Source organism: Centruroides vittatus, unplaced genomic scaffold, assembly GCF_030686945.1.
Source record: "Centruroides vittatus isolate TY-2023 unplaced genomic scaffold, ASM3068694v2 contig_882, whole genome shotgun sequence".
Classification (NCBI taxonomy): Eukaryota; Metazoa; Arthropoda; class Arachnida; order Scorpiones; family Buthidae; genus Centruroides; species Centruroides vittatus.
Genome location: NW_027122574.1, coordinates 769,107 through 784,215, shown reverse-complemented (window position 1 = coordinate 784,215; position 15,109 = coordinate 769,107). Strand labels below are relative to the sequence as shown.

General features: G+C 36.1%; 1 protein-coding gene across 4 annotated transcripts in view; it reads right to left on the bottom strand.

Annotated features, from left to right (window-relative positions):
* Positions 1–767: 767 nt before the first annotated feature.
* Positions 768–15,109, bottom strand: part of ChT (choline transporter) — a 30,073-nt gene continuing 15,731 nt past the window's right edge. For all 4 annotated transcript variants that reach the window (XM_067280139.1, XM_067280138.1, XM_067280140.1 and 1 more), the window contains exons 2-9: positions 6,422–6,634; positions 5,982–6,089; positions 5,503–5,658; positions 5,281–5,429; positions 4,943–5,092; positions 4,221–4,350; positions 3,928–4,145; positions 768–2,896 (exon numbers count right to left, since the gene is read on the bottom strand). In XM_067280139.1, coding sequence (XP_067136240.1) covers positions 2,249–2,896; positions 3,928–4,145; positions 4,221–4,350; positions 4,943–5,092; positions 5,281–5,429; positions 5,503–5,658; positions 5,982–6,089; positions 6,422–6,596 — 1,734 coding nt within the window. In that variant the 5' untranslated portion in view covers positions 6,597–6,634 and the 3' untranslated portion in view covers positions 768–2,248. The remainder of the gene's footprint in view (positions 2,897–3,927; positions 4,146–4,220; positions 4,351–4,942; positions 5,093–5,280; positions 5,430–5,502; positions 5,659–5,981; positions 6,090–6,421; positions 6,635–15,109) is intronic.

Sequence of the window (15,109 nt, the reverse complement as noted above, 5' to 3'; positions counted from 1 at the left end):
TTGCCATTTTGTTGTCATTTAATTAATTATCTTCATTTGATTTTTGCTTATTCCTTGTTTATTCCTTTCCAATCTAATATCTTTTTCTTTGTTTTAATATTAAAAAATAAATACTTGCTCGATAACAGAATAAATTATGTCTTTATTTAAAGATAAATGAATGACTGTAGAGCTTATATAAAGTAAATAAACTCGTGTTCTCTTACCTGTTCTTTTGTTGCTGATTATAAAGTAGATAATTCATCAGCTGGCTTATTTGTTTCGGATATTAAATCGATGCTTTTTACCTGTGTCGTTTTGTTTTAAAGTTATCTCCTGTGTTTTAAATTAAATTTTGAACTCGGCGCCTGGCAGCATCGTTAATAAATTTGCATAAATTTGAATTTTAAATATTCGAAATGTTGGTTATTTTCTAAATTTTAAAGCTTTTAAACACTATTAGATGCGAAAATTTACACGAAATCTCGTAATAGTTTTATACAAATCGAGAATCTAGTAATTAAAACCCTCGAGATGATACGTCCGGGATGAAAAAATAGACTTAATTGTTGTTATTTTACGAATACAAGCCCCGAATGATGCGATAACCCGGGCTATTACGTGAGATTTCACGAGAAAACAAGAGGTATACAGGCAAAGTTGGTATAAACATACTCCCCTCTTGTATCGATCCCGCTGCATGCGGTCAGTTCTCACGCGGCGGAGTCCGGATAAACGAACAATTACAATATCGGAGCGGGTACAAATGGCAAGGAGACAAGCGAGCACACACGTAAATTCCTTTTTATTGGTGGTTCTATTAGACACAGAGTAGATAAGAACGAATACAACATTCAACGTCGTTAACAAATAGGATCCATTCCAGTGGTTCTACCTTTTCGGACAAACAAACGTCGATGCGCTAAAAACGATAGAGTATGGCATTTTTGGCAGTAGTAACTATTTCTCTGGTTTCTAACGTTATACAAAAATATATGCGGAAAGTGGGTGGGCGTTTCTATCTTCATCTCTCCTCCTCACCGCCCAAATGATCGAAGAATAAACCGAGTCTCCGGGCAAATGATTCGTACCTGATATGTTTAACCGTCTCTGGTTAAAGTTTTTTTCTTTGGTCTTTACAAATAACTTTATAAAATCTCTTTAAATTATAACGAGAATAATTTAAGATTCCAACAACAACAACAACTTGGCGTCGGACTCGGTGGAGCGCCTTTGATTCTTCTCGTTCTCTATCTCTCCCTACTTTAATAATTACATACCAGACGGGATTCGAAACCCGTTAACTCCCTACCGGCGGAAGTTCGGGGTCCATATATATAAAAAAGATAAAGATCGTCTTCTCCTCTTCTCTATATTTTCTAAAAAGTAATAAAGACTCTCGAGATCCGCGCTTCCTCTGATTATCACCCTACCGATATCGACTTTTAAGGCCTCACCTATGAATATCTAATTATCTAATTATATATATATATATAATATTCACATATATATATATGTATATACATTAACACATACGTACATTTATACAGATTACGTGTGTGTATATAGCACGGCTCTACAAAATCAACTGGAACATCAACTTGGAACATTCAACACGTTCTAGGGGCACACGGGCGCCCGTATATCTTTTAATACGTTAAATATTCGTGTAACGATACGATAGTTTGGTGTTCGATTCTTCGGGATAAAACGTTGGGATGGGCCCGAAGCCGCGTATCACTACTTTATTGCTAAGAAGGGGCGCCTTCAGCGGGATACACCGAGCTAACTTTGGATAGAACTTTTTTAAAAACAGAAAACAAACGAAAACACGCCGGTTAAAAGTGTGTTTCTACGGTGTTCCCGACGACGCTTTTCCCCGTGATTACTACTACGTTATTTAAATATTTTTTTAACATCCATCCGACAAAATTAGAAAACAATTTCTATACAGATTGTCCCGTTATTTTTATGAAAAGAAGCACCCAAAATATAATGTATTCTTCGCGCTCTTCCAAAGTGTTCGGCTATTATTACGGTTTAAAGAGTGCGATTTCTTCTCGTAAGGTGACTAACGTGGTTTAATCTCGCTTTCGGGTCTTCCCTTCCGGAAGGTGATTACCGGAAGGGATGCAACTTCCTCTTCGCCCCTTCCCCCCGAAAACGAGTTTGTTTTTCTTTTATCGAAGCGGGCTACGAGACGGAAAGGGCACTCGATGGGTCGTCGAACTACAGTAACCTCTAAAGGCTAAAAACTAGATGATACGTTTCACAAGTTGGTGGTGAACTCGGCCTTGACGGGTCCGTTCCGGAAGTCTCCGTTTGCCGCTGGTGATTCCATCTCTACCTCTTCCCCGCTCAAGTTGAGAGCGGGATTTACCCGGCCGTTCATCTCCGATTGATACTTGCGAACGGCCGCTGCGTTAAGAACCGTCATCTCACCCTCTTGTGGTTCCTGTACCTTCTCTACGTCTTCGGGAATATTAACTACGCAGTGGAAAATGTCGAACTTGGCGTCCAGTCGTCCGGCCTCGAACAACCATTTGAATAACTTTGATACGGACAGTAGCGTGCAGAAACTAACTATCATGGAAAGCGTCCGGAAAGGGAATAACTGACCGTCCACTTCCGAGTAAAAAGGATAACGAATGATGGCGGGGATGCCGATGATATCTTCACCTCCCAGCCCCCTCATCAGTAAGCCCACTATATAGGCGGCTAGTGAGCCGTAAGTATTACAGTATTTCCTGAAGTAGACGGTGCACACCAGCTGAGGGAAAAGGATGACGTAGACCAAATCTGAAGACAGATACCATAGGCCGTAGATGGACTTGACGGTCAAGGCCATGGCCGTAGCCAACACCCCGACGGCCAAGATGGCCACTCTCATCACCCAGATAACTTCTCTTTCGGAGGCCTGCAAAGAAACTCTCGTTAATCCGCTGATATTATTCAATCCTTTTATATATATATATTTTTTACTTTATTGAACGAAAGACACGATCCGGTTCTTTAGTAAATTTGCATTTGTCTTTCCTTTTTGTTTTGTGGAGTAGAGAATAAGATTCTAGGACTTTCTTAAATCGAATTTTTAACACGATCGATTGGGAAAGGATATAATTCTTTTCATTTTAGGAGAGATAATGGGAAAATTCTCGGTATACTTTATTATCCGCGCGTTAAAGTAAGGAAAATATTAAAGTGAAAGGAAGGAGGAAGGCAATTTCTGTACTCCTTCTGCAAATGAAAAATGATTTATAAGGATTTAATAAGCAGTATTTTTATAATAAACACTGCGAGGAACCGCATCTTCTATTATTCTCTCAGAAATTTTGTCATTCGTTATACGTTTCACACAAAACAATATTATATTTGTAATAGCTAAGAAAACAATACAGATGTAGCAAATTATATCTGTTATATATTCTAAACTACAACCACACTTCTTCTTCGGGTCGTAACCTTATGTAGAAAGTGCATAGATGAAAAGGAAAAGCGTTAGACCTTATCAAATTTTCATCCCTCCTTCCTTTCAACCATAACTTACCATACGCGACTTGCTGTATTGTAAGCGGAATATTTGGCTTGCCCATTGGAAGGGTCCGTATTCTCTCCTCGAATAAGGAGGATTGAAATGAACCATCGATTGGGATCTACTTAAAATTTTGAGCTAACCCTCTAAAGGAAGTCCTCTCGTTTCCACGGAAACGGAATGAGTTTCTGTAGGCCTACATTCGGAAGTGTCAAAATTTCTTTCGCGATTGACAGACATTCCTTGTTGTCAGCTTTCTTCTTTGGAAAAGAATAAGCTGCGAGAGCTGCTGATGGACGAAGCAGGTAAAAAATTTATTTTCTACCTTCCTGGCAAGACGAACACCGGATCGCCCGTTTCTGTAAAGAGAGACACAAGTTTCGATGAAGATAAAATGGAGAACGAGTCATACTTACGTTTTGTCTAAATATTAGTTTGTATATGTTTCTAGCAAACATGGAACTGGCGCTTAGAATAGAGGAATCGGAAGAGGACATGACTGCGGCTGAAACGGCTCCCAGACCGATAAAAGATACAAATGCGGGGGTTAAGTATTGGAGAACCATGGGTAAGACCAGGGGTGTCTCTTCCTCCGTTAGTGGTAAACGACCGCGATACGCTGTCTCGTTCCATGCTGTAAGAGAAGAAAATAATCTTTAGAGAGAGAAAAAGATACTGACGTATTATATAAACAACATCGATGTGTTACCCGCAGCTTTGGCCACAGCTCCGATGATGACAGGAGGAACAGCCATGATGATGCAACCCAAAGCGGCCACGTACGACAGAATCTGGGCTCTGAAGGCACTCTTCGAAGACAAAACTCTCTGGAAGTATACCTGTAAATAAAATAGCTTCTACGTTATATGTTATAATTATTTGTTCTGTTATAAACAGAAGGAAATCGTAATAGACATTCAATAGAAACGTTGCATATATTTTTAAACAATTTAGAAGGAACAGAAGGTTATCGTTCTGTTGTTATTAATATATAGGTTTTTGACCTCGTCCCTGCTTGTTCTATAGTTAAATTCGAGTCCTAAAATAGTAATTTTTTTGTGTGGTTTTCGTGACGGAGTTGAGAATTCGACAGCTGTCGAGGTAATTGCTTCGGAAGAATAACTAATGAGTTGGAACAACAATGAATCGAGGACACGTTTTATTGGTCGAATGTCGTCACCGCACCTGCTTCTTCTCAGGACGTTACTTTCCATGGATCAAAATTCGAATGCTAATGGCAGGTCCTTTCTATTTGTTGAGTAAATATCCTCTCGTCTTTCTCGAAAGCTTTCTAAAATAGTCTTTTTTCAATTTTATCCACGTTAACATTTGATAATAAAATGCACTAAAAGGTTTTCTACGTCTCTGTGGCTTATTAATATACGGAATTGGAAAGAATAAATTTGGAAAAATGGACATAGATAATATCACCTGCCACGGTATCCCTCCAAGAATAAGAAGCAATCCATAGTCTATATACAGGCCGGCGAAAGAAGGCTCTACTTCTCCTATCCAGTTATTATCTTCCAAGGAAAGACTTCCCACTGCCGAACTAGTCAAGCTGAACGGGATGCACAACCACTGAAAACACAAATAATAATTAGATCTACAGGTTCTATGCAGGATAAGAAATTACTCTTCCTATATATATAAAGAATGAAAGGGTTTGATTTGTAATTTCAATTCACTCTTGGTATTGCAAGTCGTGACTCTTTTGATATGATGTAAAGAAGAGCAAAGAGTAGAGCGCCGATCACATTTCCACTTACCAGACCAATGAAAATGCAGAAGAGTTGTATGACATCAGTATAAGCCACCGAATATAGACCCCCAAACAAGGTGTAGAAGAGCGCGATGCAGGCGGAGACGATGATGGAGGTGTTGTTATCCAAGTCGATGATAACACTGACTGTTGCTCCTGCCACGTAAAAGAGAAATTTAATAAAATTCTTTTAATAAATAGGGGAAAAAATGAAAAAAAAAAGACCTACCTAGTGCAGCCAAGATGGCCGCCGACCAAAACACTTCGCCGCAGAGGGCGGGAATGAAGAGGAGTCCACCCATTCTTCCTCCGAACAGGTCTTGGAACGGGTCCAGCATGGTGACGTAACCTTGTTCTCTCATCTTGTTGGCGAAGAAAAGACCACCTACAGCAACAATCGATGCGACTTGAAAAATTAACTTTGCTTTGAATGCCGAGCGTGTTGTAATTCCGTCGAGTTAGCCTCGATTGGACCTACCATCGATTTTAAACCGCAGAAACGAGAGCCCACGGCATGATTAACAAGTTACCATGGCTAACGTACCAAGTGGTGGTACGGTAGTTCGGATGGGCTCTACTCTTATTACCGAAATCAAAGTTAAAACCAAGGAAAATCTCCAAATTTGGGGAATCTTCGCGGTCATATAGATTGCACGAAGAGCGACGACGTAAGTTTTAGTTACTAGTAACAAATGACATTACACTTACCGATAACCAAACTCATTGCATATCCAAAGGGAGCTTGACACCAAACTAAACCGCTGTTGTAGATGACCTCGGCAGTTCCGTTGATGTACCCACCTCCTACCCAGGTAGCTGCAACAGAAGGGAAAGATTGTCAGAGGAAAAGGTGACTTGGGAACAATCGTCACTTGTACTGTACAGTACCATCGATATGCTAATCGGTTCATTTGAATTTATCGATTGTGATTCTTTACTTGAGCAGGACCATCTCTCGTCTCTTTCTATCCTCGCATTTCTTAGTAACAAAAATCTTCATCACGAAGAAAGAGTCAAGAAACAATAAAGTCGTAAACGAGGTTTTTTCTTTGTTTTAGTTGGAAGAGAGTTACGCGATTTTCTCAAAGTATATACGAAAAATCGATTTACGCAAGATGCTTAGGAAGGCGTGGCGTAAAACAACTTACCTGTCATGGTAAAAATTCCGACGAACGTTCCTATATTCCTCCCGGCCAGCATCACCTCCTCGCTCTCTAGATCATCGGCTCCCGTTTTCTTCTTCCTTCCTGCCCAGATTCCCACCAGTAGAATCAAGACATAGAAAAATATGACAGACACCACGCCGGGGATGTTGACTGTCATGGTGTGTATCTCTGTACTGCTCTGGTAAGTACTGACACCTGGAGAGTAAGAACAACGCGTCAATGCTTTGCCTTCCAATTTCTCCTTTACTTCTACATCTAACTATTCTTTATCACGTTTTTCACCGATTTTTTCTCATCGATCGATCTCTCGTGTTTAAAAATTAAATATATTGCCTACGACTCTGTTTCGTCACGTGATGATATTCGTTAAATGGCATCGCAGCCGCAGGGCACCTTTCTCCTCTACAATGACTAATACCCAAGAAAATTTCGGAAACCCATAGTCGAAAGTTATTCTCGTTTTATCCCAATTGCAACACGTGATCGAAGCTAATTATTTTGACCAATCTAAACACGGTTCTCCGAAACGGGATGAAGTAGAAGCCACTTTGGGGCTTCCACCCAACGTGAAATAGCCTAATCAGGCGAGGGTCGAGGACAAATTGTCCATGAACGGGTAGTTATCTAGCAGGGGTGGACGACTTCTCATTTGCATGACAAGGGAGGAGCTTATGTTAAGCCGGCTCGTTATACACGTTTTCCAGAGAGATAATCAATGCAGATAAAGGATTCGAATGCAAATTCCGGTCTTCCGCATTATTCTCTTGTTAAAATTCCTACCTCTTATTTAAAGAATTGATTATCGAGTGCGGAGTGCGGCAGTACGAATGAGTAGAAGGGATAATAGAGTCGTTTCATTATCTGTTCTGTTTGCCCAGTCCTGATGGCCCATAAAAAGAAGTGGTAACTCTATCGAGCAAGCAGAAGGTAGTATTTTGGTGTGTCCCTTGCTCGTGTGGTAAAAGACGACAACGCATCTAAATATAAAAAAGGACAAGATATACCATTTCGAATCTAACGGAAGTGGACTTCTTTCTCTGAGAACATTCGAAGGAAAGAAAAAAAGATGCAATTCTACAGTTTTCTCGCTGAAATTTATCGATTCTTGCGCAGTGGTCTCTGAATAAATGTTTATTTTACTAAACAAAGTCTTATTTACGGTTCATTCCTCCGGATTTTCGACGTCTCCAAGGATGAATCTCCACGCGACATCCGAATAAAAATGCAAATGCAGGAAATTGATGGAGATTTTTTCCATCCCACAGTTGTTTATGATAGTTTTTCCTTCAATTACTAAGATATATTTCGATCATTGTTATTAAGTAGTTTCGTTAAGTGTGTTTATAGAATGAATAAAAGAGAACTTTGTCGTCGTGTAAGGTAGTTCATGAAATAATCATCCAGTTGAATATTTAAAGAATAAACTCTAGAACATAAATGATAATCCGACTCATAGAAATAACGACATAGAAGAAATGTACTGTACTGTACTGTACTTGGCTGTTAACAGGCACAAAACTTTTTTCTTTTATCAATCAATAGGTTTTTGTAATCACAACCTTCTATTTCTTAATGGAGGTGTTTAGATTAATTTCGTGAATACCTTGAATGGTTATGCTCTTCAATAAATGGCACTAAATTTTGTGTTTAAACCAAAGAAACACATAACAGTTGTGTCTAGACAAGGAAATAAAACGTATCTAAAGATTTTTCAATTTAAAATCTTAAACATTTAAATTTTATTATATTGTATTGCTGGTTTATATTGTAGCGTAGAGCATTTATTTCTGCATCCAAGCAGAAAGAATTCACGCGAAGAACCAAGCTGTACTTTGCTGTAAATCATATATCATAAATTGCAAAAAGTATGGATTTAGTTTCGATTTTATAATCTATTTTTCTCTTTAAGTGTACAGTAGAATCTTTTAAGCATTAGTTAACATAAGCAATCGTCATTATATGTTCTATTATTATCTATTAAGCATTAAGATGAGATACTCAAGAGAATGCTTTTCTTAATCATTCACTCTAGAACACCAGAATAATTCAGATTGACAGGAGGTGTTCTGTACCGTATCATAAAATTAGAAGGCAATTTTCCATGACACGACTGCCTATGTCGAGCTTTTTTTTCCCTCTTATAATTAATATAGTTAGCGCCAATTTAATCAGAGCGATATCGATTGACCAGAAAGAAAAATTATCCAACGTCAAAATCATGCTTAGAATTGTATAGCGGTAGAAACAAGCTTTCTTTTTAAAAAAAATATAAGATCTTCATCCCGTAGGAGCAATTGGAAGGAAGAGTGAAGACGTAATTGTCATTCTATATGTACTGTACTGTACTTTTCGGCAATTGAACAAATGTGAATCATCGATTCCACGAGGGAACCGTTCTTCGAATGGTTTCTAGACTTCTATCGTTCCTTAATATCGCCATAGTTTAAGAATAATTTGATGGGAAATCTTATTACATGTAGTCTTTCAACTCTAGTAGAAACGTCAATCGAAGGAACGAAAACCGTATCCCACACATTTACCTCAAATCGAATTTTCTGCTCATTTTAGTCACCAAATCTAGAGAAATATGGGAAACCCGGTAATGAATCCCATTCATTTTTCTTCTAATTATAGTGCTGGATTGTCTCCCACTCCTTCCCATCTTTACAACGTTGAGAGGATGATTCCATCCGATAAGATATTGTGAAAGTCCGTGACTGGGTCCCGATAAACCCAGACCGCATCTGGCCTTGTTCCAGGTAGTCCCAAGGGTCGTGTCCTCTTGTCGGGACTGACTACCGAACAGAAATCTCATTATCGGGAGCTGCACTCCGGGGAGCATCCGTAGGAAGATTTCCAACAAAAACTATTAATTACAGAATAGCGTATGTCATTATATCCGGGATTAACTCTTCAAGTAAACGTCTTTCTTCGCTTTCCATTTCGAGTAAAGCATCATCATCATCATCATCATCTTCTTCATCATCCGTATCGCATGCATTACTGTATGAAAATTACACTTTAAAATTCAGTCAATTATCTGTTCAATGGAGACATTTTGTTAATTATAGCATAATTAAATGGAATTAGTAAACTAATTATTTATTTATTATTAAAGTTCCCATTGGAAGATGATTAAAATATTTATAACTTAAGATGTTTACGTTAGATGACATTCTGCCGTCACCAAATTTATTTATTTAAAATATAAATTTTTACTATAATAATATATACTTTTATTCCTAAACATTGACATTTGTCTTGAATTTTAAATAATTTTATATATATTTTTTTAATACAAGAATAATTTGATTCCGTTGTTAAAATGTTTTAAAAAAATACATTTTCCTTGTTGAAAATTTTCCAGGTAGAACAAAAAAGACAACACCCTGTGACGTAGAAAGCACCTGTTCCTGTCACACGTTCTGTCTTTCAGAAAGATGGATCCTTCTTCTGCTCGATAATTATAAATATATTTCAGCTATTTCCGTCATTTCACAACTTATTCCAGGATATTGAAAAGTATACATTACACACTGGAATAAAAGATGCGGTTAGATGAATATCGAGGAAAGGTTTTTCTTACTGATACATCTAAAAATTGGAAAGCTGTTTCCTTTATTCTTTCTTGTAGACGTGAAGTTGGAGTTGTTTAGAAGGCTTAGATAAGCTGTGTAGTTGTCGAAAGTGTATTTTGACAGAAGAGAAGCGAACAGGATTTGGCGGGAGATGTGACAAGCGGCTATTTCATTAATCGCTTCATTGAAATTCTGCAGGAATCGCGGCAGATGTAGAAAGTGGCGAGCCTACTTTAAGCCCCTAATTCGATTACCTTCGATCACGTATACACCCAAAAGGGCAGTAAATTCTCTCTTCCAATCACAACAGGATGTAGGGGTGGATTCGTTAATGTTTTTACGAAAATTACTGTAAAATATATATCTAACATTTTCTTACTTAAAATGAAAATTGGAATAGTTTTTATTTTTTTTTAGGATAAATTTGGAAGTGGTTTAAAGATGTTCTAGAGATATATTGAATATGTCGATCACGCGGAGATTGGATAACGTAGGTGTTTTGGCTCCTGTAAATGTGTCTTTGCCTCGTTACAGTTGATAGAGCGGGAAGCCACAACAAAGGGGCAGGTTGGCGCAATAGTCGCGTGTGTATCGGTCAATATTTGCAGGATGTTAAAAATTCATGACTCCCGAAGCACGGTAGGAGATGGAATGGTGGGAAATCAAATTAGTGTCCCTCTCCCTAACGATGCTGTGTTTGTATTGGGCTAAGTGTCTGCCATCGACCAGTTTTGCTTAAGGTTTTGCCCCTCGTGTCCCCTGCCAATTGTTATTCCGACCGCGTCTGATTTCTCTCAGGAACATGGCTTTTTATTTGAAACATATTCTCTTCCTCCTCTCTCTTCCTGCTCTTCCTCTGCCACCAATTATTCTTCGCCCTCGTTATAACCCTCAAAAAAAAAAAGAGAAAAAATTCATCCTAGTTTACTTAAAGTATCGCTCCCTCCAGGTAAAAAGTGGAACCATTTTTAATCATTCTTCAAATATTATATCTATTAAAGACGGAAATTTCCAAATAATTATTAATATTTTATATATATTTTTAAAGATTTACAACGGTGTTAAGAAACAATCGTGGATCGTAATTATACCACAGAGTTTTAATATTTTACTATATTTAAAAAGGTATATTCGGCCAGATGAGGAGTTATGATGTTTTATCTGGTCCAAACGAAATGTTAGCTACTCATATCTGACGTAATCACGTCATTACGTCATTACCAGCGGCCTGTCATCAGAAGGATCCATCCTAATACTTGATAACATCCAGAGCGTGAGCGGGATAATAAGGAATGTTTATTATCTAGATAGGGCCGCATCTCGGTTGATCCCGTTTTCGGGGATACAAATTCAATTTATATTCTTCTCACTTCTCCGAAAATCAGGAAATGGACGTAGTTAATGAGAAGTTTTGACCAGTCGACATCTGGATATTCGCACATCTTCATTAAACATTTCGAGAAAGATAATTTTAATTTACGATTTTTATTTTTAGAGAAGTTCAATGGGAAATAAAAGAGGAAAATGATTTCTTTCTTAAACACTCATTTAAAATTGAAAATCGATAAAGTAATAAGCACAAATAATTTATAAACGAAAGAGAAGAGAAGTTTGCTTCAATTTATAAAGACAAAACGTGTCTAGCAATATTCATAATGCAATTTAAGAAATTCCACGAATAGAATCTAAAAGTTGTACGATAAATCTTACGAGTCAATAATGAAGATGTCAACCGATCGAAGAGTGATGAGATCTCGTGATTTTTTCGATAATTCATTAATATTCACATCCGCCTACAACACACTACTGCAATCTTACACCAAAGAATTCATCCTCCTCCTCCTCCTCCTCCTCCTCCTTCTCCACCATCTACACGGCACTTTTCCAATTTATTTTATTCAAAAATATTCTAAAAATATCTACTTAAATATAATTTCTTTTCTTCCACTATATAAAAAGTACTGTTGGTAGATACGAGAGTGAAACCAATCGATGTAATGCTAGAAGCCGTATGTTTAGTACAATAACAACGTTACTAATGTTTACTCGATGGAAACTATAATAAGAAATGTTACGTGAAGTTAAATGAAAAACAATACATATAAGAATAGAATAGAGGAAGATCTTTCAATTTTAGAAGGAAAAAGTGACACTTTTTTAAAATAATTTTATCAACTTAAATGATTTTCGAGATGAAGACAAATGAAGAAATGCGGAATGACAATTCGTGGTGAGAATTGGAATGAGCTGGACTAGTAGAGGCGGGTTAGTCCTCCTCAAACAAGATTTACTTGATCGATGGTCTGTTGGTATCGTTTAGACACACGCTCCACTTTAAACTCCTATCCACTTTTCTTTAAAACGTTATCGAGGAGAAGTGTAGCCAATTACTAGAATTAGAACTTTTGATTTTATACAATTATGTCTTTTTTTTCTGTCCCAATTGTTTATATTTAGAAATTTGCCCTCTCTTCTACCATATTTTAGCTCTAACGTATGATTAAAACTCGTAAAGAAGTTTTAAGTGTATCGAAATTAAATCGATAGAAAAGGTATAAAGGCTATATAGTATTTACAGTTTTTTTTAAACACGAAAGTAGACCTTTACAGCAGGAAAGAGAATTATAAATCTTTACTAGAATTATAAGCTATAACATTTTGTAGAGGCAATAGTAAACAAACTGGATAGAGAAAGATATATTTTCTATCTGGAAAGGAAAACAAATCACAAATCAAATGTCATGGATTCGAATTCCACTCGGATATATATTTCCTCTAGATTTGTTTGTTTCTTAAAAAGATGTGCACTTTTATATCGTAGATATATTTAATTTTATATAGAAATAAGTCGAATTTATCATCGTAAATCTTTGTGTTAACTGTAAATAACTGAAGCAATTACTATTATTTATGTATTGTACTTGGAAATGTATTAACAAGTAATAAATGAATTCGTCAAAGAGCACTGTAATGTGTGTTTTCATATATTGGATCGTATAGAAATATATAAACTTCAAATATTAGTAGTGTTGATCATCAGAATTTTAAATAGAAAGAGCTCCTATGGAAATTTTTCCGTATAAATTAATTCCGGAAGAAAGAAAAACGTCTAAAAAATCATATAAAAAAGTAATTTTTATCGTCACTTGTCTTCCTTTTCGGAGAAGAAGAATCCTCTGAGGGAAGCGCATTTATCCAATTTACAATTCCGAATAATCTGCTTTGAATTTTAAATACTCGCTCTTATTTTTATGTAAAGAAGAGCGAAAACTTCGTAACAAGTCGGATAGACGAAAATTATTTTTGATTATGAATTTAACAGGAAAAATAGAAAAAAGAAAATAAAGATTAATGGCTAATGGCTAGTCTAGTAGAAATGCAAATTGCAATTAAAACATCCCCCTCCTCCTCCTCTTATCGGAGTTAAGATTCATCTGTATTTAGAGGGTTGTCGAATGAGAAAGAGCGGATATTTACCTTAAAGAATTTCCAAAGTTTTAGGTAGAGAAGTTTTAAATTTTAAACATTTTTGGACTCTCCGAGCGTAAAATATTTAGGTTAGAAAATTGCTGTTTGGTACGAAGCGCAGTAACCGTTCCTGGATCAATTTTTGATAGGTAAATAATTAATGATTCTTCGAATAAACCGTGTATAGTAAACGTGACTCAACAGAGTTGTACGGTTTGCTTCCAGTCCGGCAAAGTCCTTGCTATTTTTTTTCTCTTTATACACGAATATGCTTCATTCTACGGTGTTTTAGAGTATTTTAAATTGTCACTCTTTTCGTACGTTTATTTACTTATTACATACATCAAATAACATCGGAGAATTAAACATCGATAAATGTTGTATAAAAAGGGTATTTTTTTCTGTCGGCAATCGCTATTTGAATGTGATAGTATACGCTCTTACGTCAATCTTACGTCATTTATATTCTCCCTCTTTGCAAAAATGAAAGAGTGACGTCAGATTGACGTAAAAGTGTACAGCACTTCAATTAAATCTTATAAGTCGAGTCGTCTTTTATAATATAATTGTTAAGGTAGATGCTTTCATTAGAATTACTTATTATTTAAAATGATGAGTATTATTTCTACGAGCGAAGAGAGCTTAAAATATAAAATATATTCATCAATATTGAGGATCAATAGGGTATAGGTATATTGCAAATTCAATGACAAATTAACGAGTCATTTTAAGAAAGAAAATACTAAAATATAAAAGAAATTGCAGTTTAAACTTGTAAAATATGAAGCGATTAATTAATATATTGATAATATATTCACAATAATAAGCAGAAGATAATATGAGTAGATGTAAGAGTGGATATAATCTTTAAACGAGACACTTGACTTTAAGCAGAATAAGCTAAAACAGCGTGAATTAATGGTTTAATAGCTCGTTTAGTGAGCTAGAAATACAGCAAAACCTGACTTATTTATAAGAAACAATTGGTATGAATGTCAAGAAAGAGACTAGGGGTGAAAAAGAAATAATTTACAACTACAGAATGATCTTATCTGCTTCAAAAACGTTTGATAAAGAAACAATATGATAGAAGAATAATATGTATGCATTAGAGTGGATAATAGGGTAATTAATATTCTGTCAAATTGAATGAAACCAAAATCAATGCTACCTCAAAATAGCAAATCGATGTTTAATGAATGGTAACAAAAAAAATTCATCATCTGGTAACCGATATTGTTTAGTAACTGTAAAGAAACTGTGGGTGGTGTTGTTTTGTTGGTTTGTTTATCAGTTATTACACAGTTAAATACAAAAAGAGGGGGTGGAAATTTCTTTCTCAATTACTCTATCGCTTCCTCGATGAAATTGCTATTTGTTAGAACAAAGATTCAAAAAAGAAAAGGAAGATTAAAATAACTTAACGTAGCTTAAGGTGTTACTAATAATAGAGTAATTTAAAATGTGGCTTATATTATACGAGGATGATGTTTCGTGTTTTGTGCAAATATATTTTTTGCTTGAAAACTATATTTCTTATAGTCTAATAGGGAAAAGATGGACATTTTTAATTGTTTAAGCTTAAGTCAATTTACTAAGAAAATGGAATGACAGAGATATAACT